Genomic DNA, 17,223 nt, shown 5'->3' on the forward strand with positions numbered 1-17,223 from the left:
CCAATGGAACTGAACAGATTTGGACAAACACTTTTATTGCTTTTCATTAATCTGGAAAATCAGGGACTTGGGTTTTTCCTTCTTTCCCCCCTCCCCGCCCCAAGCCACTATTTTGACCTGAAACTGTATACTTGATTTTCTATTTGAGTACAGAGTAGGATAACAACAAAAGAACCACCCCTGAAGAACCATATACCTCAATATTTATGTTGCAATTTGTTTTGAACCAAGCAGGAGAGTGGGCGTTTCTTTTCTGGAGTTGCAATTTGGGCACTGACAGGATATAGTCACTTAAATGCTTCCAGTAATGCTTATTTAGTATTTGCATTGTGGTGGCACATGTCCAAAAGAGAGAGCAAAGGAAAACAATAGTTGCGTGCTCAAAAGCTGACATCATAGTATGAAATTTAAGTACTTGTTTTTGTGGTATTGTTATTAATCATGGCTCTGTGCAGGGATCATCCTGTAACTCCAGCTACTGGAGTCTTGTGAATGCAATGTTTGTAGTTCAGCCATGGTAAATTTAGGACTAGAAAGTCATTTCTCCCCCATTACCTAACTGAAATCTATCTGAGCACCAAAGTTTGGTCTAAGAGTTTTCATAGAATCATAGAATAGTTTGGGTTGGAAGGGACCTCTAAAGGTCATCTAGTCCAACCCCCCTGCCGTAGGCAGGGACATCTTCAACTAGATCAGGTTGCTCAGAGCCCCATCCAACCTGACCTTGAATGTTTCCAGGGATGGGGCATCCACCACCTCTCTGGGCAACCTGTGCCAGTGTTTCACCACCCTCAGTGTCAAAAATGTCTTCCTTAGGTCTAGTCTAAATCTACCCCCCTTTAGTTTAAAGCCATTCCCCCTTGTCCTGTCACAGCAGGCCCTGCTAAAAAGTTTGCCACCATCTTTTTTATAAGCCCCCTTTAAGTACTGATAGGCTGCAATAAGGTCTCCCCGAAGCCTTCTCTTCTCTAGGCTGAACAACCCCAACTCTGGGTTGCCTTTCGTTCTCAAGTCACCTGTGGAGCAAACACTCCAGAAGAACACAGGTCCCTTTCTCTTCAGCTTAACACAAAATTTGTTTCTTCTGTTGTAATTCCTGAATTTGTTGTCTATTTTATTAGCAAGATAGTTCATAAGAAAGTTTGGGACCGCTCAAGTATTTTATCTGGTAATAAGGTTTCCTTGTCTTATTTTACGATGGCCTCTCGGATGCCCCCACGAAGCTGTTCTTCCATTGTGGCACCATTTGGGACCATAGTCAGACAAATTGAAGAGGTGGCTCTGGCAACCTTTCTACTTGGTTAGAAATCCATAGTATTGCCTCCTAGACAAGGTGATAGGCACAGAGTTGAGCTGCTGTCCAAGTTTGTCAGAAATTGATTTCTGACAAAGCATGTGAGCGTTCAGGGTAATGAACCAAAGTCAACTCACTCACCTATGCAAAAGTATTAAAAATGTAGAGCTGAAAGGATACAGCCAACTCTGCATCCTTGAGCTGATGTTCGGTGATGATCATGGCGAAGAATCCATGTACTGAATAGCATCTTTTAGAGAAGTGAACATCTTATTTCTTCTTTTTAGTCATAAGGTCCTGAATGGCATAAAGACCTTACAAGTAACTGACATAAACCAGGCATGATACTGTATTTGATGAGCGATAACTTGGTTTTTGTTTTCTGAGCTTTTTTTACTCTCCTCAGCCAGGGCCAAATGCACTTAAGATGGGTAAGGAGAAATCTCTCTTGTACAAAGGCCATGATTTCTCCTCTTTAGCTACTACATACAGCACAAACATGCTGCTGGCCTTCAGGAGCCTTCAAATGTCCAGTCTGAAGTTGCAGATTTGTGGCATAATAAAACACAACTCATTAAGGTTTGCGAGAGTACCTTGGAACAAGTGGGATTTTTATCTAGCTTTGCTCCCAAAACCAAATACGATGAAGAAAATGGTTTCTGGTGGAAAGCCTAAGGTGTTCCTAAGCCCAGTCCAGGTACGCATCTATTCACTTCCCCTCTGTCCTGGTTTCGGCAGGGATAGAGTTAATTTTCTTCCTAGTAGCTGGTACAGTGCTGTGGTTTGGATTTAGGATGAGAACAATGTTGATAACACACCGATGTTTCAGTTGTTGCTAGGTAGTGCTTACACTAGTCAAGGACTTTCCAGCTTCCCATGCTCTACTGACTGAGAAGGCTGGAGGTGCACAAGAAGCTGGGAGGGGGCACAGCCAAACTGGCCAAAGGGACATTTCATACCATGTGACATCATGCTCAGCACATAAACTGGGGAAAGCTGGCCGGGGGGGGGCTGCTGCTCGGGGACTGGCTGGGCATCGGTCAGCGGGTGGTGTGCAATTGTACTGTGCATCACTTGCTTTGTGTATTATTATTATATTATTATTATTATTATTGTTATTATTTTATTTCAATTATTAAACTGTTTTTATCTCAACCCATGAGTTTTTCTCACTTCTACTCTTCCAATTCTCTCCCCCATCCCACCAGGGGTGGGGGAGTGAGCGAGCGGCTGTGTGGTACTCAGTTGCCGACTGAGGTTAAACCACAACACCCTCCCTATTTGAAAGGGTGGCAATGCTTTCTTAGATCCATTTCTGTGGATTGGGTTTACTTGCCTAAAAGCCAAATCTCATTAAAATCTTGCATAAAATCAAACCATCTACTCCTATGGGCTTGCAAAACAAGTTCAAACTGTCCCAACGGCTGATACTGTTGGGTATATACCAACACTTCTATGCAATGCCAGCCCGCTTTGAAACCTTGAGACAGTTTTGTCTGCTTGCTTCATATGAGGGGTTTGGAGGTCTTCTAATATTTCATCTTTTGAAGTTGAAAGTTAAATGGCTTAAACATTCAACTTGATTTATGTGTGAGGTAGACTTTTGTAACCCATGCCTTCCATTAATGTGTGACTCCTGGCTCTGTAATCCAGAGGCATGTGGGGGAGAAATACTGTTTGAGTGTCAAGGTAATCAGTAAAGCTGTTTGCTTTATTGGTCTTCATTGGACTTGTTTGGTCCCTTGCCGAGGCCTGGAGTGAGCTTGCACATGGGTGGCAAAGGCTGGTCTTTGCAGATTTGGTTGCAACTGAAGTGCCCAAGATCATAGAGGCAAAAGAGCACAGATAGATACCATTGTGTGATTGTGAGAACAGTTGGCACGAACATAAGAAATCGCTCAGTCTTGTTCACTAAGAAATGAAACTTGGGGTTTCTGTAGACCTCCCCCCTCCTGGGGATCCTTCAGTTGAAGTCACCAGTGATGCAAGAGCTGTCCCCCTGCCCAGCTCTGCTGTATCCCCTCTGACCTTGCCATGGCAGAAATTACTGGTCCAATCCCCTTATCCTTGAGATGGCCATAGTCTGTGCAAAAGAGCTGCTAAAAAGTCTGGCCTGGTGGTTCCTGGCGCTGTGTGGAATTGGTGGTACCCACTCCCTTTTAGGCAGTAAAACAGGACCCATAGGTCTGCCCTAAGGGCTGAGCTGGTGTCTCCAAACACCCAAATAAAAATCTGTGTGTTGGGTTGCTGCTTTGCACAGGAGAATGACACCGCTCAGATAAAAAGGCTTCCTCCTGGCAGGATAAAAACCCCTTTCTGTTGTCCACGGTTGATCGGTCGCAAATGGGGGCCAGAGACAGCTGTCCAAAAATAGCTTTCAAAGCACGCCAATGTGAGGACCATAAATTGCGTGAATAAAAATGCACTTTCCCAGAGCCGAACTCATAACTTCCCATCACTTCCCAGAACAAATACTGTCTGCTATATTTATTAGGTGGGACTGTGTATAGGCAGTCGCTCTAAGTGTGTTTATTTTGAAGTCATCAGTTGTTCAGTAATCTCAGGCACCTCTGGGAGATTTAACTCAGATAGAGATTTAGGCTGGAGGTCATGGGGTCACTGATATTAAGATAGAGAGAAGGAAAGAAAACAGTGTTGTTTTTGTGGCATTATCTGAACAGTAAGGAAAAATAAATTCAGGTTTAAAGGTGGCTTTAACCTGACTCTGAAGGAAATGGTCTACAAATCCAGCCAACGAGCAGACGGCTGCGACGAGACCCCGCTTCTCGAGTTTGTTTTGAGCCGCCTGACCAAAAACCATGATGGTTATGACTTGATTAAGCAAGACTTCTCTAGAAATCTGTTTAAGTGGTTACAGTTTTCCTTTAGCATATTCAAGTGTTTGAGTTTCTAATTTTAACTTCCCTCCTAAAATAAAATCTCTTTAATTGCTTTTCGGGCAGTAGTTTGCACCCAGCAATGAGCTCCCCGGCAGCGGTAGCAGTGTGCTGGACTTCAGCTTGTGGCCAGCATCACCTCTAGGTCCCAAAGCTCCTCAGGGGCAGGGAACGGGGACATGAACGTCCTGACACTAATGAAATCTGGGGTCCGGTGTACAGGGGTCCATCTACTGTTGTAAACTCCAAATAACTCATTCTGTCTCATGTGGAGTCTTTGATGTCTTATAAGAAGTGAAGTTGTACTGTGGGCTTTTCTGCAGCCCAGCACTTATTTTCAAGGAACATACAGGCAATTTTCTTTAAGACCTCTAACTCTCTGCAAATGTGACTGAAATCAACTAATAGGTTCCAAATTTGTTAGGAGGAAACAGACAGACCCAGAGCATTAATGCACAGGACTGGATTCCCCAGGAAGCCAGAATTTTAAACACACACCCCCCCCCCAAAAAAAAAAAAAAGAAAAAAAAGAAAAAAAAAGGCATTGGGAGTAAAGTAAGGATTTGTTTATCACCTTCTTAATATTTTATCGTAAAACACACTGTCTTATCCTCAGGGTTTGTTGGTGGTTTGTGTATGTGGTGCCTGTGTGTATACATATTTTTGTATCTAAAAATCCAGCAACTTCCATTGTTTAAAAAGTCAAAAATGAGAAGGATTTTACTAAAAGCATTTCGGGAAAACCTCTGCTCTCAGTTTTCCTGTCAATGTTTTTCTAAGCTTTTATTTTTATTAGCCAAAATGTTTAGAATCCCCAGGAAATCCTGGGATGAACTATTTCCTCTTCAATCTGTAGCCCTTAGGGGAAAAAGAAAAAGCTCAGATCATTTCAAAGGTTAGAAATTTTTCAAACTGTATTTTTTGCAGATTTTTTAAATTAGAGAAAATCTAAGTTAGGAAGATGCTTAACTTCAGGCTGTGGTCCTAGGAAAGATTGATCTCTTTGTAGAAAAGCCTGAAGAGACTCTTAGATCTGGGCAAGGAAATCTTTTAGGCTTGATCTTAATGGGGAACCGATTGCTGAATTGAGGTATAACAGGTTCAGTTGAAAGACCATGTTTATATTTTTTAAAAGTAAATTTAAAGATAACATTTTCTTTTCCTCAACCAATTTGTGTATGTTAGTTAGCATGTAACAGCTTTGTATTAAGAGGCTTTTAATGCCCTGGAGATGATGATTTTTTTTTTTTTTTTTTTTTGTTTAATCTCAGATCATATTTGTTATATATCTCAGGTTTTGCAGGAGTAAATCCAATTGACTGTTTCCTTTCCTTCAGATAAACTTCAATAGGAATCATAATTTTAAACTAATAAGAACTTCCATCCTGCAAGTACATATGTACATTGTTAATATTAAAATCCTTCAGGGTTCACTCCTTAAAGTGGGTTCAGTTGCTTAAAGTTAAGAAGGTAAGTAAGAATATGTGTTACAGACTGCAGCCTAGCTGGGCCAGCTGGAGCTCAGCATGGGGTACTTTACCCAGATTTTGAGATGATGGTTATTCTTTGGGATGGATAGGGCGCTGCTGTTATAAATGTGAGAAGCTGAAAATGTGGTGAAACGTGAGGCTGAGGGATGCAGGAGTCTTTTCATGAAAAATGACACATCAATATAATTTTTCAGAACTCTGAATTTGCAGTCACTATATATCACTTTATTTTAGAAAAAGTGCGTTTGCTTACTTATATAATTTGTGACAAACTGTCTTAACTACTATTCTTCTGATTTATTCATCTACTTTTTATCAAGTTTCTTTGGAAGGTTCTTGGAAAGCTGAACATGAAAAGCCCAGACTTGGTGGTTCAGTAAATTATTATGGTATAAATTACTCCCACAGTCTATCACAAATATAAAAAGATTTGTGGTAATTCATGTGAAATTTAGTAGCCTTTTTGGTAATGCAAGGAAAAAACATTATCTTTAAGGACATTCATTTTTTTTGTTATCAAAATTTACATAGTAAAGAGTGCTTCTGCTTTCTTGGTATTTTCAGGTTTGGGATGGGGACACTCAACTAGTCTGCTGGGCAGTGTTACAAGTAGTATCTCTGTTCACTTTGCAAAAGGGTGGCTGAAGGGGGAAAGACTAAAGGAGGGAGGCTAATAATGAATTTCCTGAAGTTTCTGCTACTAGAAGCATGCAGAAAGTCCCAATACAACAACTGTGATTTCAGAAGTTCAGAAGATTTTGATTTTTATCAAAAACCTTCCAACTGAGTTTGGACTTTGGATTTAAGCTAGCAGACAGGAAACAGTCAGAGGCAATAGAAGTTTCCTAATTTAGAGGCTTTTTCATTCCAGTGTCTCTCATGTAGCCAAGCAGTCAGCACAGACAGCCTAAAAGTTCTCAGACCGTGACCTCTGAGCAATATATATGTGTTGTGAAGTTATACTTTATTCAGAATATCAAGGGTTTTATAAGGTCTTCTGCCAGTAGGGGACCTTGCATCTGACTCCGCTTCCAGTTGGGAATGCCTAAAGATCAGCCCTTGTTACTGTGGGCCAGGATGGGTCAACAGACTTCAGGTGCAAGAGAGTTTTCCAAGGTTTGGCCTTTTAGACTTTGCTGCTTTAATTCCTAATATCTTTAACTCCTCCCTGTTTTTCTTGTCTGCGTTTCTACAGGTGCTGTTTGCTCTAAATCAAACTCTGCTCCAACACGAAAGCCTCCGAGCAGGCAGTTTGCAGGCCCCGTATACCACTGAAGATCTCATCAAGCACTATAACTGTGGAGACCTGAATGCTGTCATATTCAACCATGACACTTCTCAGGTAAGCAAAAGCGTTGCGGATGGGCCAGCTAATTGAGAAAAATCAGGTGCTTTAATAGCAATGTCCCTTACAGAGCCAGGAAGTGTCTCCTACCAAAACCCTGATCTAAAATTTCTACACTGGATATAAGGATCTGTATTCATTAAAATTGAGGTGAATTGAGGTACAGAGAGATTAAGAGCCTGGCATAAAGCCTATCAGGTGCCTATAGCACAGCAATAAGTAAAGCTTTGGTCTCAGGGTCATCACTTTATACTCTATCTGTCTCCTCTTTCCCCTCTTCCTTTTGATGCCCTGTGTTTTGTTTCCACACGTGCCTCGTTTGCCTGGTGAGAGAGCAGGGTTTCCTTGGTATTGCTTGAGCTCTGGGGAAGGGACTGCCTGGAAAACTTTACTAGGAATGTGCCTGAAAAAAAGTTAATTATGGATGTTTGTGGGGCTGTTGAATGTAGTCCCCTCATTAAGGGGGGGGGGGAAATCTTTGTAATATTTGAGCTTATATATGAAGAGGAAGTGAACCTTATGTAAATACTCTATAAAGTAAATAACTTCTCAAACATGTCATAATTCAATAATTTTGTATGTGTCTCAGGCAGCCCTTCAGTCTCTGTTTATCTTAGTTATCCAATGCTATTAAAAACTCTCAATGGAGCCGAAATCTGCTTTCCAGACCAGTTTGATGATAGTTCGTTGCAAACTCTGAGATTCTCATTTAATATGTAGGTTCCTCTTTCTCCTTTCCAATTAATTCTATGGAAACTTGGTCTTTGGATGTCATATCCTACCTCTCCATTCCTTTGATAAATGTTCCCATGTTCCTGTCTCAGGTGCAGTGACTCACTTGGAGGGGACCTCTATAAACTTTGGTAGCCACAGTATTGTATATGTTTTGCCAATGGAAGTCTATTAAATCATTATGGTGGTTTACCATTAGCAAATACAAATCAAGGATAACTGTGACTTCAAGAGAGAACTGAGACAGGGTAAGCCCAGTCTGTCAATCTAGGCAGAGGTCTCTGAGACATCTTATCTTGCCATTGCTATCTTGAGTTGCACAGGGCTCTGTGGGTCACTTGTTTCTCAGAGGAACACCTGGGAAAGCAAGGATGGCCCCAACCCGTCTGTACCAGCCACGCTCCACGACATGGGTGTTTTCCCAGAGGTCTTGTATATCCTTCTGAGAAGTTCCAGGTAGAAATGTAAAAGACATCCAGCAGCAGCTGGAGCTGCTCTTCCATGTCACCTATCACAGAAGTAGCCTGCCCCTTGACAGGAGCAGAAGTACAGCAGCTTGGACAATTGGAGGTCCTCAAATTCTGGACAAATGGTCTTGTCTCCTCTCTTTTCGTATCTGGTTATTGTTTCCAAATAGTAGAAAGGGTGGTTGATGGTAACGAATGGGATAAAATCCCTTTGCTGTCCCAGTTAATCCAGTCCTAGAGAGTGAAGCATTGTTTTAGCGTGACTAAGCAGGACATAATGGTTAACATGGCAGTCCTAAAACAGAAGTCTGTGTAGCACCAAAGCTGCCAGAGCTGTTCTTTCTGGACAGCCTTGCACTGAAAACTAAAGGGAGAAAGCAACTCAGGTAGGAATACATCTCTAGAGATGGGGTGTGCAAGTTGGAAAAGATAGAGAGCTCGTGACTTTAGAGGATCCTGGAGAAGTCAGTGGTTGTAACTATTCCTGTAATGTGCAGGCATAGCACACGAGATAAACACATAATGATTTTGGAGACAGAACTCTTGCAAGGTGTGGTGGTATATTTGCTACGGATGCAAAGAAAGGACTACTAGTGGTAAAATCATTAAGGCAGTCCTGGCACCTGAATGTCCTGTGTCATCTTTTAATCTCTATCAATGTAATTTCTCCATCAATAAAGCCTTTGTCCCTCACACAAGTTGTGGCCGTTCACACTGGTTGCATTGACTCGCAGACATCTGTGATTTGTTGACACAATGTCCTGTAACAGACCTGTGGGTTAGACGTGAGAGGAATAGATTGCTGTAAAAACTTCTTTATCCCTGCAAATTCTTGGATCAAATGTGAGTTTAAAAACAGTGTTAAAGAAAGAAGCCAACAACCAATCAGAGTTCAAGCACTGGTGTTAGTCATTGTCCCAGAGTGCACGCAGTTGATAGAGATTATAACACTTGCAGGCCATGGAAGATTAAAATCCCTATATGTATACTAGTCCCTGCAGAACTCTAAATGTTGTGGAGTATTTTCCTCTCAAGGGTTGTTGTTTTTAATTTGGGTAGAGAGGTTTTTTGTTTGGTAGTGTTTTTATAAACCAGCTTTATACCATTTATTTTTAATTGCAAGCAGAACAAAATAGAAAATTAAAACCTAAAATAAACTCCCTATTCAGGTCAACTTCTGCCAGTTGTGGTAATTCCAAAGTTTATTCTGTGTGTTTTTTGCAAGGATGATAGACTCTCTCTGCCATAGACAGTCTTTGCCTTTTGGTTACCAAATTAGATTAGGCTGGCTTAAATATTACACATGAAGCATCCCCCATGGGAACTTTCTCTTGAGACATTAAATGTAGGCACAGGGATTTATTATGTGCTGAGAGTGTATTGCAGGTCTCATCAGGTGACAACAAATGATAGGCCTACAAGTGCAGAAAAACTATAAATATCCCAAGTGAGATGTATCATCACTTAAACTTCAGGGCAGGTACCCATGCCAATCTTGGGAGACAAGAGTGTCACAGTGTTTTTAGAATGTGTGCCCATTCTTCCATGATATCCAACTGCTGTCCTAGCACTTCAGAGGTCTGATAAGTCCTTGCAGCTGGTACCATTAACGCAACTTTGAAATACCATATAGAAAGGAACAAAAGATCAGGAATGGAGTCGTAAGGCTCAACGCTTATGTGAACGGTGGAGGCCAGGAATTCAGCTCTGTCCTGCAGGGGCATGGAGACCTGCAGAAGGCTGTGACTCTCACTCTTTGAGGATTCATTTGGGGGCTGTTTATAAAGTTACTAGTGCCTGCTTGTCCCTTGAAGGTTAGCGGGAGCTGCAGAATAAAGGTGAACCTGTCCATCATTTGCTCAGTTCAGATCCATTGGTTTAGGTCACTGTAATGAACTGGGAAGTAGCTGGGAAAGTCTAACATAGCTGTGGGGATGGTGGTGGTGGTGGTGAGTATATGTCTAGGTGCAGTAGCTTCCTAAATTCCTCTAGCGTGAATCTTGGGAGACAGAGCATCTTCAGTAGCTGTCTGCAAGATGCTGAGATGCCTTTAGAGTAAAACTGATCCTGGAGCAGAAAGAAGGACCAGAAGTGGAAATACTAATACTGTTGACTTGAGGTGTTACAGATGGGGTTCTTGAGCCTCTTCAGCCTCCCCGAGGGAGTTTGGGAAATCTGCAGTTTCTCAGCATCAGTCTTGTTGACTCCTGCGGCATTTGGAAGGAGAGGGCAGAGTCCTTGGGGCTGAGTCTGTGCCAAGGGGGTGCACAGAAGGGACGGTGGTGGGAGGAAAAGTGCTGGGAAAGTTATTTCCTAGACTGAAGCAGGAGCTTGGGCACCAGGTCAGAGGACAGCTCCTTTGGCACCCGGGGTCGGAGACAGGGACAGGACTGCCCCAGGGAGATGCTGCTGCCCAGCTTAGCCAGGGTAGGGTGCTTGAAATGGAGAGGTGTGAGCAGGCACCCAAATCTCTGCCGTTTTCCTGTCCCAGAGCCATCAGCACTGATGACAGTGGAGGACTAAACAAATCCTCAGTTTCAGGGTGTTTTTTTTCTTATTTTACTTAAGAACAGTGAAAGGGGGAAACACCTCTGCTTTCCTGTGGTTATATTACATTCTTCATTCCTTTCTCTCTCTCTCTTATTCTTAAATTTTGTTCCCAAGCACCATTTTTCCAAACATATAAATCCTTATTTAAACTTAATAAAATTTTAAGGGGCTGAGTTTATTCAGTTAGACTATGACCCAAAAGTGGAATAGGAAACATCTCTCCTGCTTCTACAGCCTTCTGCAAACACTTGATTCTCTTGTGACTTCTGCAATCAAGAGGCTTACGTTGGAGTTTCTGGGCATAGAGTCAAAATGATACTGAAGAGAAAGTATTCTAAGTTAAAGATAGGATAGGCATATTTTCTGCTTCTTCTTCAGACTCTTTCCCCTCAAAGAAGTCATAGTTTCTTTCTCTCCTTTTGAAAAAAACTTCTCTACAAGTGAAGAGGCATTGGATTAGATCAGCAGCTTTAACTTCCATATTCTGTCTGACGCCCTCACAAGGCAAATAAGGTCAGTATGTCCAGATAAGTTAAAATGCAAAAAATCTGTTAGTGCAAAATCAGAAAATTATCTACCTCCAGAGAATATTTTTTTCTAACCTCAGACAGTTAAGAAATTGCCTAATGACCTGAAGCCTTGGTGAAGAAAAAGTAGGGTGCAGAACAATTTATCTTGTATTTTGTTCCCTAAATCTGATGTAAAGGTCTTTATTTAAACATTTTGAACCGATACGTCTAGAGTTTTGGGTTCAGGGATATCTTGCAACAGTTACTTCCTCTGGTTGGTTTTGAGATGTTCAGTATTTTAAGGACAATTCTGTAAAACAGATTCATCTTTGCCAGCCTGGAATTAGCTGGTTCTGTGTTTCCTTGTATTCCTATGTACACTTTAAAGACAGAAATTGAAAAGCTGAGGCTTTCTCCTTCAACCCTTCCCAAAAACTATACCTGTGGTCTCCAGCTATTGTTTCTCCTCTTCTGTCCTCAGCTATTCTCCTGACCTGAGGAGAGGCTCCTGTCCAGGAGAAGATGGTTCCTCCTCTCTTGTTGCTGATCTGGTGTATCAGAGGCATGCAGCTACACTGCTTACTTTATAGACAGTTTTCTTCAGGCGAGGTCCTACTGGTTGCATACTTGTTATTTACCTGTCCCATTTAGGGTTAACAATACAATTCAAGAGTCATACCTGCCACTTAGAAAGCATCTTTCATCTAAAGAGCCTTTATGTTTTGCGTGTGTTTTAGACTGTATTGAAAGCCCATTGAAATAATGGAGAATATTTCCATGCCTTCAGCAGGCTTTGTATGAGTCCCAGTGGGCCCAGCCATCATTGGTTATCAAAATGAAGAAATCAAGTTAGGCCAGTGAATACCCCAGTTTATGGGCTTTATGCTCACCTAACTATCTTCTTGTTGCCACGAGAGGTGAGGTCTTGGCTTCATCCTATGCAGAAAAGCAAGCTACGCAATGAAGTTGCTTGGCGGTCACCACAGCCTGCAGACATGTCTCAACCCATTTCGGATGCTCAGGGCTTGCTGTACCTCCTTCTTCAAGCCGTGTCCATCAGAAACAACTGAGCTTTTTGAATAACTTACTAGAATGATGTCACCCATATCTTGAGTTGCCTCTGCAACTTCAAAATCCCATGGATTCGTGCTGAAACAGAGTGTTTACTGTCTGAAAACCATCAGGTCCTGATAACAAGACTTTAGAGATCCATACGCTTACACCATGTCAGTAGTCAGCCTCCCTAAATTAAAGAAGAAAAGCTTTAGTGCATCACTTCACAATGCACTTGCTGTTTATAAATCGCCAGGTTGTGTTATGTACCCCTTTAAAAATGTTATCATCCTGCATTTAAAGCTGTCCTTGAAGATTTAAGGGTCCTGATAATTCTAATTACATCATTAACTCGCCCGTTCTCATTTTGGATAAAATACAACTGGATTTCTGGCTCACTTCTCAAATCAATGAAAAGTATCTGTGGAATGCTCCAGATTCAATAACTGCAGAAACACACAGCTGAGACCATTAGGTAGAGTGTTGAATGACAAGCAGACCTAATTTGTCCAAGGAATGGAGTTTTATCTAGGGCAAAGGAAGATAAATCCATAAACCGAAGGCACAGCTATTGTAACACAATGCTTTGGAAGCGTCTTATCGTTTTCAGCTATAACAAAGTGCAGGCAAACTGGCACAGCCTCTCGTTCTTCCAGGGAAAATGATTATAGGCTTTCCAGCGAAGCAAGTGCAAGGTTGTCCCGGGCACCAAGGGAGCTGGTCCCACAAGTTTCTCATTCTGGGTCCAGGTGAAGGGTCAGTAACGCTTCCATGGGTGTGTTACAACTGACATTGATGGCAGTCCCGACACTGCCCAGGTGTTTGGCGACATGTGTGCTCATCGCTGCTTGTGCCCTGATAGCAAGCAGAGGATGTCTCCCACCTTCTCTTCTTTGGGCTGTAGCACAGGATGCTGCTGGAGAGATGTTGCCTTCCCATAGTTCAGAAGAGCTCCTGATCTGCTGCGGTGGGATTGTACTTTCTTTCCACTTGCACCTGAGTTACAGCTTTGTGTCTTGGTATATTGTGAGCATTTGGAAGTAAAAAAACAGAAGTGCAGCCAAAATTTTCAGAGTCTAATTTTCATATTATGTCAGAACAAGATTCCATATTGGAGCAATATTATATTTCAGCTTATGTGTTTCAGAAAATCAGTTACAGATCCAGATTGTGACAGTTAAGTCTACTTGTCGATGACAGTGCTGGGGAAAACACTGCAGAGATTATTTTTTTAATTAATAATCTGGAACATGCCCAGCTAATTTTCATGCAACAGGTTTTGAAAATAGGTTCTTGCTTGAAAACTTTCATTACATGTTTGCATTTAGAGTTGTCTTACCTTGGAAGTTCCTTCCTTCCTCTTTCCAGTTTCCATGGAGAAAGCAATAGGAGAGGGAGAGAAAGTCAGAGAAAAATTGGAACAAGACATTTAAAGGCAAAGATTTTTCTGTCAGACTGCTGCGTTATTAGAAAAGGAACATATTCACCTACAGAAAAGGGCTGATTTACATTAAAAATGTTTAAGGATTGTTAACTACCTGCATTTATTAGTAAGGGAATAAACTATTAAAGAGTATGAAAGAGTGATTGGTAAAAACGTTTGGAGTTCAAGGCAGTAGCATGCTGCTTTCTGTGCATTGCTGTATGTTTGCTGTAAAGCATTTACTGTCCCTTCTTTTTAAAGAGCTAGTTTATGAAGTGTTTCTTAGAAAGACTTGTTCAAGAGAAATGAGAAAGACTTGTTAGGTTTTTTAAACAATATATTGTGTGTTGTATGTACAAAATGCTTTTTCTCCCTTTGTGTTTTATCCAGAAGATGCATTAGTCACCTCATTATGACATGGAGAGGAAAAAAGTGGGACAAGGGGACAATTTGATTGTCTTTGCTGACTTGGCAGGATTAGTATCAGACATTATCCAAAAAGACCATGTTCTTGGGTACTCCTTGACACAACATTTCTTGGTCTGACGCTACTACTGCACATTACCAAATAGCGAACACTGTAGATCAGGTTCTCCAGTGTAAACTGGTTGTGCTCTCTGATGGTGACTTCAGGCCTGGATCTTCTCTGCTCTCCTCTGGGAGAGGTGATTGCTGATAAACCCAAAGTCAAGGCTTATACAGTGCCACCAGCTGAGACACAAAGAAATCAGTTTCAAAGATAACTTGATTTGTCTCTGCTTCACTGACTTCATCTGAATTATTCCTTATTTTTCTCCTGACTGGTCCCTGTTCCATTTCAAAATGCTTTCTTGGAGATGTTCTGCATCATTATGTCCTATACTAGACCTCTCAAAAAACCCCACCTTAAAAAAAATGGAAATTAGTTCAAAAGTCATTGTCCAATTTGTTCCGGATGCCAGCATGGCTACAAAGCTTAGGCTGGTTGGATTGGAAGTAGCCTGGAGTTTTGCTAGGACTGAACAGGAGGGGAAGGCCATCTCCACACAGCACTGTCTTGTGGTGTTAGCTCTGGAGATCTCGTGTCCAGCCCAGATACTGTTGCATTATTAACCAGCTTTTTGCTCCTTGCTAAGTTGTGTGATATTTTGCCAACCATATCTTTTGGATCATACTTGCCTTGGGTTAAAATCATATTGCAAACTTCACGAAAACATTCAGGCTTTCCCTAACATCTTACTGAACAGGGACGGGAAGAAACTCAATGAAGAGCCCTGAACAACCAAACTTGAGTTTGTACCCACTACTGACCAGCTGTTCTCCCACTGTGTAGCAGAAGACAAAATGAAAAATACCTTTGGAAAAAGAATTGCAATGCTTTAATAAACCAACCCCCAAAACCAAACCTTCTGGTCCCATTTTTTTCACTTTATTGCCCTGCTTTGCCCTTTGATCAGTATCTTTACTTGGGTGTCATGGCAATATAATAGGCGATGGTTTTAGTGTCAGAACAGAAGAAAAATATTCTTTGTCAAAGGAAACAAAGCATTTGGAAGGGAAATAGAAAAACTTGAACTTTTCCATATGTTTGCAAGCTCATGAAAGCTGGACTCAAAAAAATCCCAATGTTAAAGGGGTTTTAAATGGGGCAGGAGTATCCCCACTGAAACCCAAACTTTTATTTGCATACACTGCAGGCTTGTCATCCTTATTCAATTAATGAACAGGTCCCTGTAATCTGGTCCTAAATATACACTGCATAGTTGGGTGAAGCTCGCAGAAAGGAGGCTGGGATCATTGTTCTGACTCTGTTTTGTTAAGACTCCTTTAATCAAAACATTCATTCAGATAGAGAGGCCGGCTGCATATTTTGGCATCGCTACCAAGGGGAGCAGGGATGGGGTTGGGGTGGGGAAGCAGGCCGGGGGGAGGGGTTGGTGTTGCTTGCTGTCTTTTTTTTTTTTTTTCCCTTCCCCCTAAGTGCTTGGAAAGCAACTATTTAACTGGTGTGGAAAAAGAAATAGAAAACATACATGGAGGTCATGACTTCTCAAGGATTTGTTGAAAGTCTTTTTTCTTTAACAGGGATAAGAGTATCACCCCCCCAAGCTGTTTGTGAGATGCACAGCCCATCCCTGTGGCCTTTCTGCTCCCCCCCCCTTTATTTATTTATTTTCAAAACATGCTTTCCTTCAACCCAGATGCATGGGAGAAGGTGAAACCAGGCAGGGCACACGACTGTCCTTTGGCCAGATACCACCTGGGAGAACAGCAATGGCAGGATGGGTTTGGGGCTCCCAGGAAGGGTCTCCATGCAGGTGCGGTGGGGGCTGAAGCTGCAGGGACACGGGTGTCCAGGCGCTCCGGGGGCTGCAGACCACCCTGCCTGCAAGCAAGTTTACACTCAGGCCAGCAATGACTCCTACAGCTTTTGTGTCACCTGCAGCATTGTTTTCTAAAAGTATCATGCACTATCTATAGAGACTTCCCTAGCTTTCAGCCTACTTTTCTCCCTCCCCGTCTCCTCCTATTTGTAATTTTCCTCTATGTATAAATTTAGATGCTCCAGTCGCTCATGGAGCTGAGCTAGCAAATTTGAAATTCAGTTTCAAAGACCTCTATTTTTACACTCAAGTTGCCACACCATGCTGAGAAGTACCCAAGCTAGCTTTACATCGGGTAGGTCAATTACAGAAAGCTTGCTGGCGTGTACTGCAGTGTATCTGCGACGTATATGGATGCCGACCTGTGATGTGGGTGGGCAGGGATTAGCTCACAGCCAGAAATGGCTGCCCACAGCTGGTCCCAAGAAATGTGCTTGCTCTTACACTGGGTCTCCTTGTGCTCTCAGACTTTCTTCCCTCCCTCACTTCCCTTCAAGCAAAAAGCATTTTTTCTTTTTGTGGGTTTCTGATGCCCTACAATACTGGGTTTGTGACAGGAGACTCTTCTCCTCCTCCTCCAGCCATTGTTATTTCCAGGGAAAAGGGTGCAGACAGACTGCTGGGGTAGCTAGCCATGTGTCCCCTTCCTCTGAGGCAGCAGATGGAGAAAACAACGTCTTGGAAAAGAGCAGGGCTGGGCTCGCTGGCATGGGGGTGTGACTGTCAGTCGCTGCCCCGGGAGCCTGAACACCCCCTGTGGGACAGGAATTGGGGGCCTTATCAGCACAGCGCAGCTTGGCGAAAGGATCGTCAGCCTTTAGCTCAGAGAGGTTTAGACGTGCCTAAGCAGAGCAGAAATGCTGGAAACTGCAGGAATGCATCCCAGTTGCAGTGAATCGGAGCCAGAAAATAGTTCAGGGTTCATGAGCCCCTCTCCATTAGGCCTCTGGTTCACAAGACCACACTTTCCACTGAGGGAGAGCTGGCTGTCCCTTTGCCTTGCAGTTTTTCAGGGCTGTTCCCTGCTTTCGGAGGTTTGGGACACTACAGACTCCTGCTAAGCCAAGGGACACGATGGAAAATCTGTTCCTGCCATGGAA

General features: G+C 42.4%; 1 protein-coding gene across 1 annotated transcript in view; it reads left to right on the top strand.

The window, feature by feature from the left end:
• Positions 1-17,223, top strand: part of TRABD2B (TraB domain containing 2B) — a 297,330-nt gene that overhangs the window by 154,717 nt on the left and 125,390 nt on the right. Inside the window, exon 3 of the mRNA XM_076340249.1 lies at positions 6,877-7,023. Within this exon, the coding sequence (XP_076196364.1) occupies positions 6,877-7,023 (147 nt within the window). The remainder of the gene's footprint in view (positions 1-6,876; positions 7,024-17,223) is intronic.

This window comes from Aptenodytes patagonicus, chromosome 5 (genome assembly GCF_965638725.1).
Source record: "Aptenodytes patagonicus chromosome 5, bAptPat1.pri.cur, whole genome shotgun sequence".
NCBI classification, from domain to species: domain Eukaryota; kingdom Metazoa; phylum Chordata; class Aves; order Sphenisciformes; family Spheniscidae; genus Aptenodytes; species Aptenodytes patagonicus.